Raw genomic sequence first — 24018 nt, forward strand, 5'->3', positions numbered from 1 at the left:
TGTTTTTCACAACAATGTTCATACTTACTGGCAGTTGTACCTTTTCAATTAATCGTGTTTATACAAAGTCGTAAGACATTTAACTTCATTGATGTATTGGTTACTATCCTATATTAGGACTGATATAATGTTTCCAGCCCTATAGCTTGTTACAGTGGACCTATCCTACATCAAGGCGAATCATTGCTCTAAGTTGGTTGGAAGGTTTAGCTGCTCTAGCTATATAAAAGTTATTATACTCCTGTAATCGATAAGCTTCATTGTTAGAATTGTGCAATACGGAAATCCTACTTTCTTTTCATCTTCTTCTTCAAGCTTAAGATTTTAGCTCTTTCCTGTCATATCGGAATCATGGCCGTCGAACTGAATCAGAAATTAAGATTAATGCTTTAAGAGACTCGTGAGATACCTGAAGCCATTAGAAACAGGGACGTAGCCAGGAGATAGATTTTGGGTTGGCTAATTTAAGGCTTGCTTACAATTTTTTTTTTTCTTTGTCGATAATAATTTGATAGATTTTGACACTAAATTTTAAAAGAAAAATTAATGAAGAATATTGTAAGTAAAAAAAAAAACAAGAACAAAATGTGGAAAAAGCAAAGAAAAACAGACAAGATTTTCCTTTAGGAGAAGAATTTTTTTTTAAAAAAAATACTAATAGGAAAAATTGATAGAAAAGTTGTAACAAAAGAAGGGGAAAGAAAAAGAAAAAGGGAGGAGAAATGGGGAAAGAGACAAAAATAAAAAAGAACATGAACTAAAGGGAAGAAAATGATGCAAAAAAGGGAGAAAAATATATTGGTTAGTAAAGAGAACTGTCCTGGGACTCGAACCTAGGTCTGCACTTTTAGAAAGAGTTACAATTCTTGCCATTTGGCCAACTGGACCGAGGCCAAACCAGCTGATCAACAAGCATACTTATGCTATCTAAAATATTAGAAGAATTTGGGTTGGGCTGTAGCCCAACTAGCCCACAACGTGGCTACGTCCCTGATTAGAAATGGCCAGTGGTTTTTCAAAGGATGGAGAGAATTAGCTAATATACGACGACCGTTTTTACCGACTTTAATTGGACCCAAAACTACTGGCCCAAATATGTTTATTTGATATGTGTACATGGCCCACATTCTTTGCTATATGGAAACACAAAATTAGGGTTTTCACTTCCCTCGCGCTGATTTTTACTCCAAGAATATTTCCGAACAAAACCGAAGCGGTAACGATGGTATGTGTTTCTTGTTTCTTGTTTTCATTTATGTTCATTACTTTCAGTTGAAAGCAACATAATTGAGACAATCTGATTAGCGATTAAGAATGAAGCATGTGTGCAATTTTGATTGTGCTTTTCTCATGCTAGATTACACCAACAGATATTAGTTATATCAGTTTCAAATGAATTAAAGTGTTAGAGGCTTATGACGGATCCCTTTAGTAGCAAAACCAGATTTTATTGGTTGCTGTCTGTTTTGAATGACTGTAGACATTAGAATTTAGTATACTTACCATCTCACTGGCCACCGTATGAGAATAATGAGTGACTTTTTTTTTTTCCCATCTTCTTTGAATTACTTGAAAATCAAAGAAGAAAAGTAAAAGAGCCAAGTGCTGTTGGAATAAGAAGATGGAGTTGGATAGGATCAGCAATCTACCAAGTAATGTTATAGAAAAGATATTGTCACATTTGCCAATTAGCGTTGCAGCGAGGACAAGTGTTTTGTCAAGCAAGTGGAGATACAAATTTGCTATGCTTCCGCATCTTGTGTTTGGTTGTTTGTGCCGCTCGAACGTTGTTGATCATGTACTCTTAAATCACGTTGGCCCCATAAGCAAGTTCCGGCTTGTTCAAGGACTTATAGACATTGGAGATATTGATCGCTGGGTTCTTCATCTGTCAAGGTACTCGCTCAAAGAGTTCATACTGCAAATTTCGGTTTGGCAACAGCAACGCTACAAGATTCCATCATGCATATTTTCATGTCATGATATGATTCACTTAAAGTTGAGTTGTTGTCTGCTAAAACCCCCCTCGACATTCAAAGGGTTTAGGAGTTTGAAGTGCCTTGCATTTGCAAAGATTACCATGGCCCAAGATGTGTTCGAACATTTGATTGTTTGTGTTGACGTGAGTAATGCTGGAGGCCAATAATGATGGCCGACAATGGTGGCGGACAAGTTGGTGGCTGGCCGAACAAGTTAGGGGCTAATCCACTATTAGGAATATTTTTTGTAATAGGACTTTATGTATCTTATGTATATATATACTCCATTCTTGGAGAAGAAATATATCAGAAAATTCCCAACCTTCTCCTTCTTTCTGACTTGGTATCAGAGCAGAGATCCAATTTGGACTCTGTCTGTTCCGCCGCGTTTTTTTGTCTTTCGGGTTCTTTTCGTTAATGCAGTCACTGTTCTTTTCGGGTTCTTTGTTTTTCGGTTCTTTGGGTTCCTTTGGTTACCTTCATTCAAGCACACTACCATTACCGTTCCGGCAGCAGCAGCTTCATCCAAAATCAGCAGCAGTTCAGCCCAGTCCAAACCATCACCGCGCTCATAACTTTGGTTACCTTCACTCAAGCATCCGCTTCGTCCAAAATCTGCAGCAGTTCAGCCCAGTCCAAACCATCACCGCGCTCATAACTTTGGTTACCTTCAATCAAGCATACCTTCACTCAAGCATACTACCATCACCGCGCCGTTCCGGCAGCAGCAGCTTCGTCCAAAATCTGCAGCAGTTCAGCCCAGTCCAAACCCCGCAGCGGCAAAACAGAGGACCCTGGAAAATTCTGGAGACAGTTCATCTCTGATCAAAACCCGCAACAGCAGCTCCGCATCTTTCCCGCAACAGCTCCGCGGCGTTCCAACTGCGGCTACTCCGTGCAAAACCTACAGCAGCAGCAACCTCACGATCCGACATCCAGCAGCAGCAGCTCCAACCTGTCACCCACCCAATTTTGATTAATCAACACCTTTTCTCTGTTCCTTTGCTCCATTCCATTAATTAAGGTCAATCCAGCCACCACCTTGCTGGCAACCTTTTTTGTTTGAGGAGCTGCCAACTATATCTATTAATCATACTATTTGATTCCCCCACCAACCGCATTTTGTTTTTTATTCTCTGACCCATTTGATCAAAGCCTTCCCAAGCCGCACGCCTATCCCACATTAGTCCTCGGGCCATGCTTCCCAATTTCTTTTATTAAGATTTCCAACACCACCCACTTACCCGTACACCACCAACTCATTCCTCACTTTCCACCCACTTTTTTTTATTCTATTAAACTTTCCAACACCCACCGATTAAACAAAAGCTCGCCCTTCATCCTCACTTTTTCTAAAAGTTTCAAAAAAAAAAAAAAAAAAAAAAAAAAAAAATTAATTTCAGTAAATCCGGTTGGAGAGGAGGGAACAATACTGGAGGGAGTAGAAGTCAGAAAGGCCAAACAGCAGTCCACCAGATGACAGAACCTGCTTTCTACTGTGTTGGAGGACAAGATCTCTCTGAGGGTAATGTTTCCTTGACTAAGGAAACTCGAGGTAAAATTGGTTTTGCTTTACATGTTTCTGACTTTACTGGTAGTGATACATGGATAATTGATTCTGGTGCGTCTGATCATATGACCTACGACAAATCTTTCTTTGTGTCTATGTCATCTCCTTCTATATCTCGTGTCTCTAATGCAAATGGTGCGTCTTTTCCGGTCTTAGGTATTGGGTCTATTCAGGTTACACCATCCATTGTTTTACATGATGTCCTTTATGTGCCCTCGTTGTCTCATCATCTTTTATCTGTATCTCAATTAAACTCGCAGAATAAGTGCTCAGTAACTTTTTATCCAATGTATGTTGTTTTTCAAAATCTGTGCAATCGGGTGATCATTGGTAAGGGAGACCTGAGAGGGAGACTGTTTCACTTGGATTGCATGTACGCAGGACAAACACAAGCACCAGAACAGCCTTTGGCATTGACATTGAGTTCTGATCGGCTGAGTGAGGTATGGTTGTGGCACAGACGTTTGGGTCATCCATCCTTTAGAGTTATGAAAAAGTCCATGCCTTCGTTATTTTTGGGAATAAGTGATTCTAGTTTGCATTGTGAAACTTGTGCTTTGGCTAAAAGTCATAGATCTAGCTATCCTTCGAGCTTTCATTCTAGTACTATGCCTTTTGAGTTAATTCATTCAGACGTGTGGGGTCCTTCTAAACATTCTACCCTTTCTGGAATGCGATATTTTGTGTTATTCATCGATGACTTTACCCGATTATCCTGGGTTGTTTTACTTAAATCCAAAGATTCTGTTTTCTCTGCCTTTAGAGCATTTCATAGTCTTGTTCGTACTCAATATGATGCTCATGTTAAGGTTTTTCGTTCCGATAATGGGGGTGAGTTTGTTAATCATTCTTTTCATGAATATTTCCAACACCACGGCATAATCCATCAAACTTCCTGTCCACAGACACCTGAGCAAAATGGGGTGTCTGAACGAAAAAATCGTCACCTTCTGGATATGGCTCGGTCTCTTTTACTCAGTGCTAACATGCCTAAATACCTTTGGGGAGAGGCCGTTTTGTGTGCTTCTCATCTTATCAATCGCCTTCCCTCTGCCCCTCTTCAAGGTCGTGTCCCACTTGAGGTCTTGTCTAACTACGTTTCTATCCCATCATCTAATACCCTTCCTGCTCGAAGGATGCCATCATCTAATACCCTTCAGCATTTGTGAATCAATTATCTTCTGTGTCTCTTCCTAGTAAAGTGCAGGATGCCATGAAGGATGAGAAGTGGATGAAAGCAATGACAGTCGAGATGGATGCTCTTGAGAAGAATTGTACGTGGGAGTTGGTGTCATTACCACCAGGGAAGAAGACAGTTGGTTGTCGGTGGGTGTATACAGTGAAACATAATTCGGATGGTTCAGTGGATCGGTACAAGGCAAGATTAGTGGCTAAAGGTTATACTCAGAAGTATGGAGTGGATTATGATGAGACATTTGCACCAGTGGCCAAAATTAACACAATTCGGGTACTTCTCTCGTTAGCTGCTAATCTTGATTGGCCTTTGCAACAGTTTGATGTTAAGAATGCATTCTTGCATGGTGATCTGCATGAAGAGGTTTATATGGATTTGCCTCCTGGATATGGTACTTCCACTGGAGAGCAGGTGGTGTGCAAATTGAAGAAGTCGCTTTATGGCTTGAAGCAGTCTCCCAGAGCTTGGTTTGGCCGGTTCACCAAGTTCATGAAGAAAATTGGGTACCGACAGAGCAATTCAGATCATACCTTGTTTCTTAAACATCGGTGTGGTAAAGTGACTGCCTTGATTATTTATGTTGATGACATGGTTGTGACAGGTGATGACATTGAAGAAATTCAAAGGTTACAAGGTCAGTTGTCCTCTGAATTTGAGATGAAAGATTTGGGTAATTTGAAATATTTCTTGGGAATTGAAGTTGCTCGTGGCAAGGATTGTATTGTGTTGAGTCAGAGAAAGTATGTCCTAGACTTGCTGGCAGAAACAGGTATGCTTGATTGTAAACCAGTTGCTACTCCTATCGAGCAGAACCATCAGTTAGCAGAGTATTTTGATCAAGTACCCACAAATAAAGGGAGATACCAGATGTTAGTTGGACGGTTGATTTATTTATCCCACACGAGACCAGATTTAGCTTATGCAGTTAGTGTGATGAGTCAGTTTATGCATAATCCCAGTGAAGCCCATATGGATGCTGTATTTCGTATCTTGCAGTATTTAAAGTCTACTCCAGGGAAGGGATTAATCTTTTCAAAATACAGTCACTTGGATGTTTCCGGATACACAGATGCAGACTGGGCAGGTAGTATTACAGATCGCAGGTCTACTTCGGGCTACTTCACATTTGTGGGTGGTAACTTGGTTACTTGGAAGAGCAAGAAACAAAAGGTGGTGGCTCGCTCTAGTGCTGAAGCAGAGTATAGAGGAATGGCCTGAGGACTTTGTGAGATGTTGTGGTTGAGAAATTTATTGAATGATTTGGGGTTCAGACAGAAAAAGGCTATGCCGCTTTATTGTGATAACAAAGCTGCAATTGAAATTGCTCACAATCCTGTTCAGCACGATCGCACGAAACATGTGGAGGTAGATCGACACTTCATTAAAGAGAAGCTGGATGGACAGATCATTTTGTTTCCCTTCTTTCCTACTGAAGAACAGTTGGCAGATATTCTTACAAATGCTCTCTCGACTAAAGTTTTTTATGACTCACTTGACAAGTTGGGCATCCGTGATCTGTATGCACCAACTTGAGGGGGAGTGTTGACGTGAGTAATGCTGGAGGCCAATAATGATGGCCGACAATGGTGGCGGACAAGTTGGTGGCTGGCCGAACAAGTTAGGGGCTAATCCACTATTAGGAATATCTTTTGTAATAGGACTTTATGTATCTTATGTATATATATACTCCATTCTTGGAGAAGAAATATATCAGAAAATTCCCAACCTTCTCCTTCTTTCTGACTGTTTGTTCTCCTCTGCTTGAGAGATTGACTCTGAGGGACTGTGACGGTTTCAGCCAACTCAAGATTGATGCACCGAATCTCCAATTTCTTGATGTTGTAGGTTCTTTTGAGGATGTGAGTATTGTGAATATGTTAAATGTTGTTGATGTTTCCATTTGTTTCAAGGAAAGTGGGATTCCTTGCAGTTCTGGCAGCTTGATCAAGTTTTTTGATGACCTGCCTCGTCTTCAGAGGCTCCAAATTAACTGGTACTTTTTGAAGTATTTGGCTGGTGATGCCTTGCTAAAAAAGCTGCCTAAACCATGTTTACATCTGAAATTTCTTTGCTTTAATGATCTGGAAGATATTTCAACTGCTCTTTGCCTTATAAGAAGCTCCCCTGCTCTAGAAAAGTTACAAATTTCTGCTATTGATTCCCCGTATTATCGACCTGATGTGGGAACAGTGAACTCTTGTTTGGATGACAATCACAGTTGCTCATTCACCCAACTGCGGCATGTGAAAATAACGGGGGTCTCTGGTGTTGAAGCTGACCTAAATTTTATCAGATTTCTGCTTTTAAGTTCACCTGTGCTTGAGACGATGACTGTTTGCGCTAAGTATGAGTAGCTTGATTTGGGTATTGAACCTTTGGATCTGGTAAAACAGTTGCTTCGTTTGAGGCGTGCATCACCGAGTTTGGAGATAATCTATTTAGACAAGTAATGATCCATGTACTTTAGTAGCTTATACGGTGAGTTTCTTATTATAATTTAGTGCAACTTACATTAGAATTCCATTGAGTTGAAGATGATGTAGCTGAGAAATTCTCTGTGCAAATATAAAAAGTAAAGCTGCTTCATTTTCTTATATGACCTGAAGAAATTGGCTATTGATTGTGATAGTAGAAATTTTAACTTCATTTGCTTCACACATCATTATGGTAAATCATTGTAAATCTTTATACTACTAGACAATGTCAGATTACTGTTCTTTTCTCCCTGCTTGGTTACTTGAATATGGAGATGGGGTCACTACCAAGTACAAAGTGATGTTTTGGAACAAATATTGTTACGTTTTTTTGACAATAAGAGAGGCAACAAACTTGTAAATGGACCGGATTTTCGATCCGGATCCTGTTCGCATCTGTGGTTGTTTGAGTTGAAAATTTGATCCATTGATCTGGTAATAGTCTAGATCTGTTAATCTATTTATTTAACGGATCAAACACGGTTTTAGGTTGATTTAATGCGTTAATGATCAAGTCCGTTTTTATAATTATTTATTTATTTTTTATGAATACAATATTTTTCTTACCTTAGTGTAGTGTTTTAAGAAGTATGTTGGTTATTTAAATGATATTTTTAATTTATTTCAATATTTTATTAAAAATTTATGAAGTATCATAATAAAAGATTTAATATTATTATATAAAAATTAGGAATATTCACTATAATAAACGGATTGGACTAGTAGATCGAGTATCCGTTAATCCGCACAATACGGATTTGGATTGAGCTATAAATGGTTCGCCAGGTTAATGGATCAGATCAAGTTGAATTTTGTTATCACTAAACAGATTCAAATTTAGGTCGATCCTCTCCAAACCGGTCCATTTACAGGTCTAAGACAGTGAGAACAAACTGCTTTATCAAGCAAGTGGAGATACAAATCAACTACTCCCACAACTTGCGTTTGATTATAGGTGTACATGCAACTACTAGGAACCATACTATTGCAAACATCATTGATCACATAAACCTAGGTCACAATGACTCCATAAGCGCACGTTCTCAAGAATTTTATAGCCTTTAATGATATTGATCGGTGAATTCTTCATCTTGCAAGAAACTCTCATACAGAGAGAGTTTTGCTGACTTTGGTTCAAGCCCCCCGTAAAAAAAAAGTATAATAAAGGGTTTTTGTCCATTTACCCCGTTTCTAGAGATTTTTTTCCCACTTACCCCATTAAGTTTTTTTAATTCCCTCTTACTCAATACTCTCTAAGGAGGTCTTTCCTAATAGCCCATTAAGATTTTTTTTAAAAATTTTTTTTAATACCATATTACCCTCATACTTTTGTTACTTAGATAGAGAGAGAGAAACCATAAGAGACTTCGCCGGACCGCCGTCACCGGCCGCCGGATTCCGGTCACGGGCCGCCACCCCACCAGATTTTTCTGAAAACCTCACCAGAAAGGTTTATTACCTCAATAGACATCTATTGCCCACCAATAGAGGGGCAATAGACCTCTATTGCCCCCCAATAGACGTCTATTGCCCCAATAATCTATTACCCCCTAATAAACATTTATTGCCCCTTAATAGACGTCTATCAGCCATGTATTGCCCCCCCAATAGACTTCTATTGCCCCCTAATAGGACTTTCAGTCTCCAGAATGGGAACTAATCTCCCTAAATTTAGACAAATAAAACTTTGATTACAGAAAAGAAACAAGGAAATTACATCAATTCAAAATGTCTATTGCCCCCCAATATAACTTTCGATCGCCGGAATTCTGCCCCCAATAGACGTCTCTCTCTATTTCCTTCTCGGATTTATGCCCAAAGTTTACCAAAAAAAAAAAGAAAGAAGTTGATTTCGGCACCCAGAGAAATGCCCTAGGCACCCACGCAGCAGCTGGACCAAATCACTTGAGTCTGGTCCGGGTCCGGCAGATAGTCCGAAAGAGGTGGAAGCTGGCCAAGAACACCTTCTCCTGGTCGCAGGCGACGAGATCTCCCACCACTTGAAGGCAAAGTGCATCTGGACAGGTCGGTGTCGCCGAAGCCTTGAAGATTCGGTCCGACGGTCAGTAGCCGAGTGAGGCCGCAGTTTGGTTTTGGTGCCTCCATGCCAGATCTCCAGGAACCCGTGGTGGAATTGAACCGCCGGTGACAACGTCGTCGATGAAGGGCGACGGGAGAGGGAGAGAGAGAGAGAGAGAGAGAGAGAGAGAGAGAGAGAGAGAGAGAGAGAGAGAGAGAGAGAGAGAGAGAGAGAGAGAGAGAGAGAGAGAGAGAGAGAGAGAGAGTGTGTGTGTGTGTGTGTGGCATGACAGTAATTTATTAATTAGGCTGAGGGTAAATTTGTCTTTTCATTTTAAATTGGGTAAGTGAGATTAAAAATCTGTTGCTGGGGTAAGTGAGATAATTTTTATTAATTTTGGTGCTTTTGATCAAGAACCTTAATAATAAAAAGGTGTTTGGCTCCAGTTTTGCTGCAGCTGGTCAACAGTCTCTTTTCTGCCTGGGCGTGCCAGCACCGTTCGGGTGCGGTCGTTTGGGGTGTCCCTTGACCTGACTTCTTTTGAGCGACTGTAGACAAGGAGAGCACCAACCTCGTCATGGGGGTCTTCTGTGCCTCGTGGTGAGGACTTTATCTTGTGTTACCAAGTCGATACTCAACGTTGTAGGTTAAGCAGAGCGAAATCACTGGGAAATAGAGAGAACTTGTCAAAGCGTGACTTTAGCTTAGCTGGTTTGCGAGGGTGTAACCCTTGCTTAGCTGGTTCCGTAACCGTTGTGGTCGCGGTACTACAGTCGGCTTCCTAGGAGACTAGGACCGAAGCACATTGACAGAGGGTTTGGTGGCACGAGATAAGACTAGGACTGGAGTGTGATCACCGGTAAGAGAAGGAGAGGAGTTGCTCTTAGAGAGGGGTTGCTCTAGAGAGGCTTGGATAATCTTAGAGATTGTTGTTGAATTGTGTTGTGTTGTCTTTTGTTACTTGTTGTAGCCTCTATATAATATATTTCGAACTAGTCGACAATATATAGCTTGATCCACTGACATTGGCTCAATTTCTCCAAGACACGCATTGTCAGGCCAAAATGCTCATTTTGGATCCAAACAAAAGGAATACCATTTTTCCCGAAAATCAAATTCTCAAAAAATAAAATAAAATGGTATATAGCTCAACCATTTTACAGACCCAAAACTGCTGGCCCAATATGCTTAGCGGATACGGATATAACCCGAGTTCGTAGGTTTTATTCTCGGTGTTCGATTTCCTTCTGTTCAACAGAAGCTGCAGGTTAGTAGAATTAGGGTTTTTTCCGATTTCAACTCCAATTTTCTGATAACCGATAACGATGGTAAGTCTTTCTTGTCTTAATTTCCTTCAAACTGCATTCTATTCATTCCATTTAATTGATACCGATATTTAGCTCACAAATTTTCTGATAAAGAATCTGGGTTCTGTTTTACTCATGCTAGATTGATTTGGGTTGTATTATTTTTCTCCAATGAATTCAATTCGATGCAAGTGTTAGAGTTAGATGCTTACTATTTCACTGGCAGATTAATGATATTTACTTTGAATTACTTGAATGGTCTCAGAAGAAAAGTAAAAGACCCGAGTCCTGTTCGAATGTGAAGATGAAGTCGGATAGGATTAGCAACTTACCAAGTGATGTTATAGATAAAATACTATCACATTTGCCACTCAGGGACGTAGCGAGGACATGTGTTTTGTCAAGCAAGTGGAGGTACAAATTGGTTATGCTTCCGCATCTTGTGTTTGATCCTGAGTGCAGCTCGAGCATTGTTGATCATGTTCTCTTAAGTCACATTGGCCCCGTCACCAAATTTAAGCTTAGCCAAGGATGTAAAGGCCTCAGAGATATTGATCGGTGGATTCTTCACCTGTCGAGATACTCCCTCAAAGAGTTCGTGGTTGATCTCTGGATGTGGGAACGACAGCCAGTGCAACGCTACAAGATGCCTTCATGCATGTTTTCATGTCAAGATATCATTCATTTAAAGTTGCGTAATTTTATGCTAAAACCCCCGTCTACATTCAAAGGGTTCAGGAGTTTGAAGAGTCTTGACATTGAGCATGTGACCCTGGCCCAAGATGTGTTGGAAAAGATGTTTCTTTGTTGTCCTCTGCTTACGAGATTCACTTTGAGAGACTGTGACGGTTTCAGCCGGCTCAAGATTGATGCACCGAATCTCCAATTCCTTGTCGTTTGTGGTTCGTATGAGGATTTTAACGTTGTGAATACGTTAAATCTTGCTGATGTTTCTATGTTTTTTTACAACACACGGGTCCCTTGCAGTTCCAGCAAATTGATCAAGTTTTTTGATGACCTGCCTTGTATTCAAAGGCTCCAAATTAACCGGCGTTTTTTGAAATACGTGGCTGCTGGTGCCTTGCTAGAAAAGCTGCCCAAACCGTGTCTGCAACTGAAATTTCTTAAAATGAACATATGCACAGATGATCGGGAGGATGTTTTAACTGCTCTTTGCCTTCTGAGAAGCTCCCCTGCTCTAGAGGAATTAGAAATTCTCACAAATGATTTCTCACATAATACAGCTAATGTAGGTACAGCGAACTCCTGCTTGGATCACAACAGGAGTTACTCATTCACCCAACTGCGACATGTGAAAATATGCAACATCTCTGGTCTTGAAGGTGAACTAGATTTTATCCAATTTCTTCTTTTATGTTCACCCGTGCTTGAGACGGTGACTATTTGTTGGGGTGTGGTGCATGATACAGATGAGTCTTTGGAGCTAGTAAAGAAGTTGCTTCGTTTGAGGCGAGCTTCAGGGAATGTGGAGATAATCTATTTAGACAAGTGATTCATCAATGTAATTTACTTTACTTCCAGAAATGTGACTCTGGTCCGGCCCCTTGTGATGCATGTGTGAATGTTTTTCTGAAGAATACCCATCTCTGTTTAAGAAATTTTTTGTCATCTTTAAATTATTAGATCCAAAGAGGAGAAAAAGAGGTATGAAACCTCAATATAACAAGAGGAACGCAGTGAAACCAAACAAGAATACTAGCCATCTCCAATCAGAGGGATTTATCTCTAGCCCTTTTTTTTTAAATTATGAATTTCAACGACAAAATGTCCAAAGAGCTATAAATGGAGTCAGGTCCAAAGAGGGGTGGGGAGGGCTAAAAATAGCTCTGAGGTGGCTCTTTGGCTCTTGTGGGACCCACAAAAAATGTTCATCAATTAAGCTTAATTAAAAGAGTTAATGCTCATACACCCCAAATCCTCGAGAATACTTCTCATACACCCCAGTGTCTTATTTTTCTTCCTCTTTACACAACTTTCTCTTCTTTTCATTCCTACCTACCCGTCTTAGCAAAACCTCTACCGATAGTATCCTTTCTTAGGTGTCCTTGTCAGCTTGTTTTCTATGCTGTCTGTTTTCTTTATTTGTTAAAAGTTTTGATGAAACGTGGTGGGCCCATCAGAGTTTATTTGTTTACATATATATACAGACGTTGCAATCATCCTCTATTTCAAAGATAAACAGTACACTTTACTATTCAAGATTTCAATCATTGACAGACTTGAGTTAAATGCTATATGCAAGAATACAAGCAAAGAACTGCATAAGGAAAGAGAAAAATTGAGAAAATTAAAAGAATATAGAAAAAGTCTTAATAGAGAGACTCCCAACTACTGGGATATTATCTATAGACTTCAAACCAGAATTTATAAATTAGAAGAAGATATTGAAAATCTTTTATATATTCTGGGAGAGGAACAAAAACCTCTTAATGTTTTGAGCATTGGTTAGATCCGCAAATCACTGGTATCAAAGCTTGTAAAATAGCTCAGCAGGGGAATCCCTTATGGGGACAATGTCTGATTTAATAATAGAGAGACTGAATTCTCTATTAAAATCTTCTGATGAAAAATATCAGATCCTGCAGAAAGAGATTTCTAGATATCAAGAACATCTAGAAAAAATTCCTGTTATAATCCACCAATTGGAAAAATTGGAAAACAAACTGGATTATATCAAAGATCTTCCAAAAACGGAAGAAGAAAAGCTAACAAGTGTTAGCAGAAAAATCAATGAACAGCAAAAAACGCTGGATTCTATGAAAAATATACTGAAGGACAAGAAAGTGCCTACAGTAAAACCAAAGAAGGCTAATGGATTCAAACCATTAGAAAGACCAGAAAAGAATCCTGTTCCAAACATGATTTTTCTGGATCCCTCAACTAGTTCTACTAGTATTCAGTATGAAAAGCCGAAAGAAACTCGAGATGTCAATATGATGAGCATCTTCGGAAAAAAGAAAGGAGTACAACTCCTAAATGCTGAAGAATTTGAATACAATGAAATCGAGCATGAGGTAAAAAACGCCTCAATTCCAAAGCTAGATTTCAAGCAAATATACAAAAGGGGAACATTTGACCTGATGGATAGCCATCATTTCAAATTACTGGAATTTACAACCCCCTCTACAACAGGAGAAACAGATCTACTGATGATCACTCCAGCTGAAGTTGCCAGAGCAAAAGCAAAAAATTATCAATTTATGCATATTGGAGCAGTCCAAGTAGGCATAAAACTTTTAGCTCGAGAAGGCATAAACTGTTCAGTTCTATGTGTCTTACAAGACAATAGACTAACAGATTTTCAAGCTAGTCTTTTGGGAACCCTTGAAGCATCTCTGTGCAACCAAGTGGCATATTTCAACTGCTTCCCCAACTTCTCAACCAGCTTGAAAGATGCAGCTCACTGTCTCCGACTGAGAGTCAAGACAGATGACATATCCATGAAAACTGATATGCAAGAATTGGCAATAGTATACAGGATATACTATAAACTGATGAGTACTACAGTAGAGCCAAAGACAAGGATATCAAACATCCCTGGTCTTACTACTGGATTCCTTACCAGTCAGAAGAACCATTCACAACAGATCCACAAGGTTACTTGGAATGAAGTAACTTTTCCTATTTCCTATTGAATGGAAGTTATCTGGTCCGAAGCTACCAGCAAAAAGTTCAAAAGCTAAAATTTACGAAAGTAGAAAGACTGGAGAAATCAGTCTAAATTTTGACAATCACAGAAAAAGTGATGTCTGTCCTGAGAATATCAGGATAAACAAAAATCTTCTCAGAAGAAGTTACAGCACTAGAGAAGCTAGTGTCAGTAGCACAAAAAGCTCTGAAGAACCATCAGAGTCCATCTCCATCACTGAAGAAGAATTGGAAGTTGATCTAAGCAGACCAGTTAATATGTTTAGAGCACAAAAGCTCTATGATCTCTATGAAGAAGCAGAATTTTGCGAAAATCCTGAAAGATTAGAAAAACTAATCGAAGAAATGAAAAACTTCAATCCAGGAAAGGAAAGAAAACTCCTTCCCTACCAAGATGTTGAAATGGAAGACGAAGATAGCTCCAAAACTTTCATCACTAGAGAAAAGGGAAAAGTGAAACTCCCTATACAGAAGGCCCCTACGGGCAGAAATGGAGAAAGAAATTCTCAAAGATTTGTCCCAGAGGACAAGATACCCAGAGTACCTATTTCCAACTATGGTATCTGGCTCGATTTAGATAAAGCTCTAGACAAGAGAAAAACTCTTGATCAATGGGTAGACAGCCTGATGATGGCATCTGCTCTAACTCTTGGAAAATTTAAAGCTCCTGATCTTCAGATGTACTTTGAAACTACCCTCACAGGAGTAGCCAAGAAGTACTACTATTCTTTCAAAGAAACAGCCAGAGGAAAAGAATGGCTGGAAGAGATCAAAACTTCAAAATCACCGTATGATTTTGCAGCACCACTGTATAATCAGTTCTGTGGAGATCTTGCAAATATGAGTGAAAAGGCTAGAGAAACGGCCAAATCAAATATCTATGCTCTCAAAATTTGTGACATGAGATATTTTGAAGAATACTTGAATGAATTTCAAGAATATTACTGTACAATTGGTGAACTAGAAAAAACTGATCTAGTCAACCTGTTGCACAGGAAACTCCCTGAACCATGGAGAACAGCTGTGCGAGAAAGCATAGCAGAAAAACCAATTGAAAGATTTTCAGTTGGAGGAATTGCCGACAGAATCCGGCAACTATTGAAAGAACAATGCAAAGCCAATCTTAGAGCTAAGATGACCAAGAAACAACTCAAAGGAGTTGAAAATTTCTGTTACGGAATACTGGATATGCCAACCAACTGGGGATGCCATGAAGCCACGTTCCACAGAAAGAAGAAAGGAAAATATTACTCTAAAAAATTCAAAAAGAGTAATCAAAGAAAGAATTGGAAATTCAAGAAAAGTTCCAATTACAAGAAACAACAGGATGAAGATCCAAAAAAGAAATTCTTCAAGAAAAAGAAGAATACTCATCAACATAAACAACCAAGCAAGAAAGCTTGCAGATGTTGGTTATGTAAAGCTGAAGGGCACTATGCCAATGAATGCCCAGAAAAGGGTAAAAGATCTACTAAAGCTCTGTTCAACGAATACGAGCCTATAATAGAAATAGCTAATATGAAGGGCTACGAAATAGCCTATTCTGATGATGAAGAAGACGACAAGTCAGTTTACTCTGCCTGGTCCGAAGAAGAAGATTCATCTGAGTCTGAGACAGATTCTGAAGTAGAGTACTTCGAATCCAGACAAATGAATGTTTTGAAAATCAAAAACTGGGAAGAAAGTAAGACAGAATCGTTAATGTCTTCTTATCAGGTGAACCCTGGTACATTCGTTTGTGACTACTGCTTATGTCACGAAAAGAATGGTCTCCCTATGTTTTGTGAAGAGTCAAAAAATACTTATCACAAAGAATGCTTCATAGCTGAAGCAAGAAGAAAAACCAAGAATGGTCTTGTCAGCCAACTGGTTGAACAAGAATATGAAGAATATTTCTCTGAACAAAAAGAGAAAGAAGTAGAAACTTTGTTCCAGGAAACCATGGAACCATCTTCCTCGAAAAAGGAAGACATCATCGAAGAAAAAATCGATGACAACTTTGAACTGGTTGAAATACCAGAAAATGTAGAACTGGTTAAACCACCAGAAATTATTCCAGAAGAATGTAAACCTTTCATTCCAAAGGAACAAGCAGCTCAAGAAAATGAGCTTCAGCAATCAAAAGTCGTCTCTACGAGTAGATACAGCAACTACATAGAGATTGGACTAAAATTCCCTGATCATAAAAAATATCATCTACATGCCTTTGTAGATAATGGATCAGGATTTACAGTTGCAAAGAGATTTGCAATTCCAGAAAAACTCTGGAAAGAAGAAAAGAAAACAGCTACTGGTGTTACTTTTGACGGAAGCCATCTCACCATGAATAAAGTAGCAAAAAATGTTCACATCACCATTGGTGGAGGAACATTCACCATCCATAACGTCTGGCAATCTGAAGGTCAAGGCGCAGATTTCTTGTTGGGTAATGATTTCATTCTCCAACAGAGATTTATTCAGGATGAAGAAGCAATAGGCTTCAGAAAAGGAGAACGGGTGTTCTGGGCTGATAGGCTTCTTCAAGCCAAAAGTATTGTAGGTCCAAACTTTACTACCCAATATCAGAGATCGCAACAGAATAGTGGTGATCTTACCCCCTACAAACCCAAATTTGAACCCATACTCCAAATCAAACAACAAGAAGAATTACTTGTTGAAGAAGAAGAAGAAGAAGCAGAAACTAGTGAAGAAGAAGAAGCTAGTTTCATCCATGAGCATAACCTCAAGCACTTTCAGAATAAGCTTGAGTCTCAGAAAATTCCCACACTTGAAAAAATCAAGAAGCTACTGGAGCAAAACATCGATGTAGATCCTCAGAAGTTTTGGGAAAAAGACCCAGTGGTCTGTGAATTAAGATTACATGACATGAATGCTATCTGTCATGTCAAAGCCATTCCTCAGTACAAAGAGGAAGACCAAAAAGAATTCAGAAAAGATATTGAAGATCTCCTGAACAAGAGATTAATTCAACCTTCCACTAGCCCTCATCATGCTCCAGCATTCTACGTGAGAAATCATGCAGAAACCCTTCGAGGAAAAGCTAGAATGGTTATTGACTATCGAGATGTCAATAAGAAGACTGTCAAAGACGGCTATCAAATTGCTCAAGTAAGAGTATTGATCAACCAGCTCAGAGGAGCTAAAGTCTTTTCAAAATTTGATGCAAAGTCAGGATTTTGGCAAGTCAAAATGCATCCTGAGAGTGTACCTCTCACTGCATTTGGAACACCACAAGGACATTACGAATGGTTAGTAATGCCTTTTGGTTTAAAGCAAGCTCCCTCAATATTCCAGAGAAAAATGGATAATATCTTCAAGCACGTTGCAGAGTTTTGCGTCGTCTACATAGATGACATTCTGGTCTTCTCCAAAAACAGAGAAGAACATATGAAACACCTCCATGAGGTTGTAAAGCTGATAGTTCAGCATGGAATTATCCTAGGTGAAAAGAAAATCTTCTTTATCCTTGATGAAGTTGATTTCCTAGGTATAAATATCAAAAATGGAGTGATAAAACTCCAACCTCATATCCTTGAGAAAATCTGGAAGTTCCCAGATAGGATTCCTGATGCTAAGAGTCTAGAGAGATTCCTTGGTGTCATAAATTATGGGAGAGATTTCATCCCCAAGATCTCAGGGTTAACAGCAATGTTATCCCCAAAGACAAGTTCCAAAAGAAAATGGAACTTCACAAAAGATGATGAAAAAACTGTGAAGCAGATAAAGAATCTCTGCAAAAACCTCCCTCCTCTTCAACAACCAGAAGAGAATGATGAAATTATCCTCCAAACAGATGCGAGTGATAATTACTGGTCCGGTGTTGTCCTGGCAAAAACGCCTGGAACTAACATTGAAAAAATCTGCAAATTTTGTAGTGGCAAGTTCAGCCCTGCAGAACTGAATTATCCCACAGGGGAAAAAGAAATTTTGGCTGTTAAGAAAACCATTTTAAATTCTCCAGCTTTCCTTGGAAAACCCTTTACTATCCGCACCGATTGTGCCAGAGTAAAGAATTTCAAAAATTTCAAACTTGATAAAGCTGCTGATAGAGGAAGATTAGCCAACTGGCAATTATTTCTTAACCAATATGATTATGTTGTTGAATTAATTGCAGGAAACAAGAACTATCTTCCAGACGCCTTAACCAGAGAATTAGCCATGTTCAACAGAAGAGATGACGACGACGAAGGTCGCAATCCCAGAAGCAGAAGAGCTGGGAAAGAACATGAAGACATTGAGGATCCCAAAGAAAAAATCCTCAAAAGATTTTTACTCGGTCCAAAAGGACCAGCCACAACTGATCAATCCCAGGGTAAAGGATTGGCTAGCCCGTCTCAAACGGCAGACGGTAAAGGCTCATCAAGACCGTTGAAGGCTGTTGCTTTGTCAAAAAGCAAACCTACTCAAACTGGAGTAATAAATGTCTTTAACTATGAACTTCGAACTTTCGATACTCCTGTGTTCAGAACTGGCAGGAGACTTGCTTACCACCAGAAGGCAATTCTGGATAACCTTTTATTTGCCTTTTAGGAAAGAAGCAGTGGTCTAATGTTTCCAGCTCTCTTTGCCTTAGCTGAGGAACTCTATGAAAACGGCAGGCCTCAGTTCGAAGAAATACAGCAAAGTGCTGTCAAGAAAGAAAAAATAAACTTCCTTGAAAATCCAGAAAGTGCTAGGGTCCCTATCATGGCACTCACTGAATCAGATTGGCATGAATTCCACAATCTGATAGGAAGGCACAATTCAGAAGACCTAGTTCCTCCAACCCTCTTCATTGTCTCAGGATCATTTGTTGGAAGATACTTGGTAAACGTTCAGAGTGAACATCCCCAAGAACACAAGCTTTGGCTTGTTGAAAATGGTTTTGTCCATAACCTGTGGAGCAAAACAAATGATGATCTGAAAGGTTTGCCGCCCATCATTGTCAACACAGTCAAAAATATCAGAAAGAATGACTGTAAACTTCGACTGAAGTTCAGATCCACTCCTCCAGAATGGATCCAGAAGGCAAACGGCGAGGTTGAATACATTCCCCCATATCATTATGTAAGAATTATTCAAAGAAAATATCTTCAACCAGCCTGTGTAGCATACAATGGCCAACCAAACTCAAGCATCCCGTGGATGAAGGCCATGGCTTTAGACTACATCAAGAAGATCATCTCTGAAGATGTCAACAATACCTTCCTGGCAGCAGGAGAAAAGACAATCATCACTGCCTACGATCATCCTGACGTAGTCAGCAGTGACCTATTCCTATCTCTCACCAGAAAAGAGATAGACTCGACAATGGCATGCATGCACTGGGTGGAAAAGCTTGAAATTGACAACCACTACAAAATGTATGTTGATACAGACGTCGAGGATAATGCAACAACAACTCGCATGGCCCAGGCAGACAACAACTCCTTTGTCTTTGGCCACCATTCTGAAACAGATGAGAACATGTAAAGCTACAGGTGAAGAATCAGCACCAAAATAGCAACTGTAGATCTTTTCTAAAGCTACTTTTGCTTTTTCCTTTTCAAAAAGAAAAAGGACAAGTAAAAAACACTTCACTTCTCACCTAAAAAGCTTTTGCTTTTCCCGTACGACCTCCACCAGCAGGAGCATTCAGAAAAGCAGAAGGTCACGGAGTTGTCCTGTACATTTGTGAGTTTTGAATTCTAGTTTGAGTTCCGCTCTCTATATAAAGAGCTTGAGTTTCATTTGTAAGGCATTCGAAAACGGAAACATCAGTCCAATATTCGAAAATAGCCATATCAGTTCTAGATTCAAACACCTTGAGTAGAAGAGTCTTCTCTCAAATAGTTTAGCAGTGTGCTTCCCTTCCTGTTTAGGTGTGAAGTAGTGTGCTCTCAGTACAAGTAAGTACCTATTCTCATTCTTATGGATAGCTAAACAGACTTTTGCTGTTTACCTGAGAATGAGGCTCTGAATGTTTAACATGTATGTATATTTGAATAAATAAATTCCTATGGTTGCTCACCCATGTCGTCAAATTTTTGTTCATCTTCCTTAAATATGTTGGTCATTTGCTTATTTCAGATTGTTATATGGTTTCTTTAAAGATGCATGCATCCTGTAGAAATCCAAGGTCTAATGATATTATCTCCTGAGAAAATCAGTTTTAAAACCAAAAATTAGGACAAGCAGCAGTGATTCCGCCTGTTAAAGTAACCGTTAGGCAGAAGGCTGTTAGGTGAAAAACTTAGGCATGTTGAAGGCTAGTCTTGTTTTTGTCTTTGTCGTTTAAAACAAAGTTTTTTCAAAAATAATACTGTTACAACCACGGGTTAACACAGGATACAAAAGGCATTTCTAAAAGGACTTGTCCTTATTAGTCGTTCCCTAGAAGTAATAGTGTAATACACAAGTGTTGGGCAGTTGGGAAAAATACAGTGGCTTTTTGGGTATACGGGAAAAGACCCTAATTAAAACATGGCTGCTGATGGTAGCTCTTGTCTCTCGTCTCAAAAATAAATTTTAGTCTAAACTGAAATATTATCATAATAAAATAATATTATAAAATTGAAAAACATACTGTAAAATCATAAAAAAAATTGAAAGGGCTAATTCTGCCTTACTGGAGATGGTTAATTTGTTCATGAATAAAGAATAATATTTTCTAAAGGCTAAATTATAGCCCTTTGATCCAAATATAGCTCTCTCCTACTGAAGATGGCCTAAGCCACCAAAACTGCAGTTATTGGCAATGCCAACAATCTTTACAAAAAAGTATAGTCTTCAACTTAAAACTGAGCTACCAAGAGCAAACCAATTATAGTAAGAAATGGAGCATGTAGCGTGCAACTCTGGTTGTTTTCAGATTTGTGACTTTGGCACAACTCTTGGTGATGTTTGTCTGTCTTTTATTTTTGACAATAAGGTGGTGGCGGCTCTCCCTGAACTTGATCAGAAGGAAAGTGATATGGTGAGTTTCTTATTATAATTTTGCGCAGTTTACATTAGAATCATTCCATTGAGTTGATGACGATGTAGCTGAGAAATTCTCTGTGCAAATATAAAAGGGTAAAGATGCTTCTGTTTTTTATATGACCAGATGAAATTGGCTATTGGTAGTGGTAGTAGAAATTTGAAACTTCATTTGCTTCACACATCATTATCACATTATGGCAAGTCATTGTAAAAAATCTTTACACCACTAGCCAATGTAAGATTACTGTTCTTTTCCCCCCTTGGTAACTTGATTATGGAGATGGGGTTACTAGCGATAGATGTTATGGAACAAATACTGTTATGTACGTTTGACAATAAGAGACGCACTGAGAACTACTGTTTTGTACAAATCGGCTACGCTTCCACACCTTACCCTAATTATCGCGCGAACATTGTAGATCATGTACTCTTAAATCACATTGGCTCCATAAGCAGGTTTGAGCTTTCTCAAGGGTCTACAACACTATCACTGATCAATGAATTCTTCGTCTATCCGGACAACCTCCTACAAGAAAATTAAATAAAAACAAACACAAATTTGCCGATGAATGTTTCTTTGGTCCAAGCCTCCCAGAAAAAAGATAAAATAAAAAGGGAACACCGATTTCCCCGGCAAATCAAAGGCTTTTCAAAATATAAAATAAAATGAGACGCAAATGCTTCAGTTCTTTGTTGGACCACCATTTTTACGGACCCAAAACTGCTGGCCCAATATGTTTAGCGGGTACGGATATGACCCGGTTTATGTTCAGTAATTCTCAGTCACCTGCTTCGATTGGCTAGTGTCCAACAGGAAGCCGCAGATTAGCAGAACTTAGGGTTTTGTCGCCGATTTTGCTGAACAAAAGCCAAGTGAATACTGATAACGATGGTAAGTCTTTCTTCAATTTCCTTCAAACTGCATTCCATTCAATTGATAGCTTCGACATTTTCTGATCAAGTGTGAAATTTAGATAGCGTTCTACTCATGCTAGATTACACTGATAGATATGATATGGGTTATACCATTTTTCTCCAATCTGATTCATGTGAGCTGTAGACTTATTTCTTACTATCTCACTGGACATTGTATTACTTGAATGGTCTCAGAATGAAGGTAAAAGACCCAAGTGCTGTTCGAATGTGAAGATGGTGTTGGATAGGATTAGCAACTTACCAAGTGATGTTATAGATAAAATACTGTCACGTTTGACGCTTAAGGACGCAGCGAGGACTTGTGTTTTGTCAACCAAGTGGAGATACAAATTGGTTATGCTTCCGCATCTTGCATTTGATCGTGAGTGCAGCTCCAGCATTGTTGATCATGTTCTCCTAACTCACATTGGCCCCGTCACCAATTTTAAGCTTAGTCAAGGATGTAAAGACATCAGACATCAGACATCTTGATCGGTGGATTCTTCACCTGTCGAGATACTCCCTCAAAGTGTTAATACTTGATACCTCGACGTGGGAACGGCAGCGTCAGCCGCGCTACAAAATGCCTTCGTGCATATATTCATGTCAAGATATCTATCATTTAGAGTTGTCTAACTGTTTGTTAAAACCCCCCTCAACATTCAAAGGTTTCAGGAGTTTGAAGAGTCTTAACATTGAGCAAGTTACGCTGGCGCAACATGTGTTGGAAAATATGATTCGTTGTTGCCCTCTGCTTGAGAGATTCACTTTGAATGACTGTGATGGTTTCATGACGTACTTCATCCAACTCAAGATCGGAGGGATTGATGCACCGAAGCTCCAATTCCTTTACATCTACGGTTCGTTTGAGGATTTTAGTGTTGTGAATACATTTAACCTTGCTGATGTTTCTATTGGTTTTGACAAATCACGGGTCCCTTGGAGTTCCAGCAAATTGATCAAGTTCTTTGATGACATGCCTTGTATTCAAAAGCTCCGAATTAACTGCGACTTTTTGACGTACTTGGCTGCTGGTGCCTTGCTAGAAAAGCTGCACAAACCATGTCTGCATCTGAAATTTCTTGGCATTAACATACGCTTCGAAGCCTTCGATGCTCGGGAGGATATTTTAACTGCGCTTTGCCTTCTGAGAAGCTCTCCTGCTCTAGAAAAACTAGAACTCTATACAAGTGATTTCTTAGCTAATGAAGCTAATGTAGCCATGTAGGTACAGTTAGCTCTTGTTTGGATGACTACCGGAGTTGCTCATTCACCCAACTGCGACATGTGAAAATATACACCATCTCTGGTCTTGAACCTCAACTAGATTTTATTCAATTTCTTCTTTTGTGTTCACCTGTGCTTGAGACGTTGACCGTTAATGTTGAGGCTGTGGATCTTGATGCGGATGAATCTTTGGAGCTAGTGAAGAAGTTGCTTCGTTTGAGGCGGGCTTCAGGGAATGTGGAGAAGATCTATTTAGACGATTTATCAATGTAATTTACTTTGCTTTCAGAAATGTGACTCTGTTCCAACCCCTTGTGATGTATTGTATGAATGTTTTTCTGAAGAATACCTCATGCTAGCAGTACCCCTGCAAGTTATCTCAAGAAACTTTTCCCCGTATTTAAATTATTAGATTCAAAGAGGAATGAAACCTCAATATAACAAAAGGAACACAGTGAAACCAAAGAAGAAGATTAAGGGTTCCTGAAGAAACAAGAGACCAGAATCATAGTTACAATTTTTGATAATGCCCCCAATTTTCATAAACAAGCAAATTCTTCGACTTAAAACTGAGCAACCAAGCGCAAACCAATTACAGTGAGAAATGGAGCATGTAGTAGTAGACGGATGTGGCCCAATTTAGGAGAGAAGCTAATAATGTGACCCAATTTCAGTATCAACCAAAATGTGGCCCAATCTAGTCTCTATAGCGAGCATATGAAT

General features: G+C 39.3%; 3 protein-coding genes and 1 pseudogene across 3 annotated transcripts; all 4 read left to right on the top strand.

Moving 5' to 3' along the window:
* The first annotated feature begins 1621 nt into the window (after positions 1-1621).
* LOC133737859 (F-box/FBD/LRR-repeat protein At1g13570-like) lies at positions 1622-2146 on the top strand. The gene has a single exon (XM_062165338.1). It carries the CDS (start codon positions 1622-1624, stop codon positions 2144-2146), a length of 525 nt encoding a protein of 174 aa, XP_062021322.1.
* A 4318-nt stretch (positions 2147-6464) lies between these two features.
* LOC133735480 (F-box/FBD/LRR-repeat protein At1g13570-like) lies at positions 6465-7338 on the top strand. Its single transcript, XM_062162886.1, has one exon. The coding sequence runs from the start codon at positions 6619-6621 to the stop codon at positions 7096-7098; it is 480 nt and encodes a 159-aa protein (XP_062018870.1). The 5' UTR covers positions 6465-6618; the 3' UTR covers positions 7099-7338.
* A 3090-nt stretch (positions 7339-10428) lies between these two features.
* LOC133740303 (F-box/FBD/LRR-repeat protein At1g13570-like) lies at positions 10429-12142 on the top strand. The gene is made up of 2 exons (XM_062168232.1): positions 10429-10566; positions 10811-12142. Exons 1-2 carry the CDS (start codon positions 10564-10566, stop codon positions 12056-12058), a joined length of 1251 nt encoding a protein of 416 aa, XP_062024216.1. The 5' UTR covers positions 10429-10563; the 3' UTR covers positions 12059-12142.
* A 9822-nt stretch (positions 12143-21964) lies between these two features.
* LOC133735449 (F-box/FBD/LRR-repeat protein At1g13570-like) lies at positions 21965-23683 on the top strand (annotated as a pseudogene).
* Positions 23684-24018: the final 335 nt, after the last annotated feature.

The sequence above is a fragment of the Rosa rugosa genome, chromosome 3 (genome assembly GCF_958449725.1).
Source record: "Rosa rugosa chromosome 3, drRosRugo1.1, whole genome shotgun sequence".
Classification (NCBI taxonomy): domain Eukaryota; kingdom Viridiplantae; phylum Streptophyta; class Magnoliopsida; order Rosales; family Rosaceae; genus Rosa; species Rosa rugosa.

Coding starts and splice junctions, on each gene's coding strand:
- LOC133737859 (XM_062165338.1), top strand. CDS start 1,622: ATGGAGTTGGATAGGATCAGCAATCTACCAAGTAATGTTATAGAAAAG.
- LOC133735480 (XM_062162886.1), top strand. CDS start 6,619: ATGTTAAATGTTGTTGATGTTTCCATTTGTTTCAAGGAAAGTGGGATT.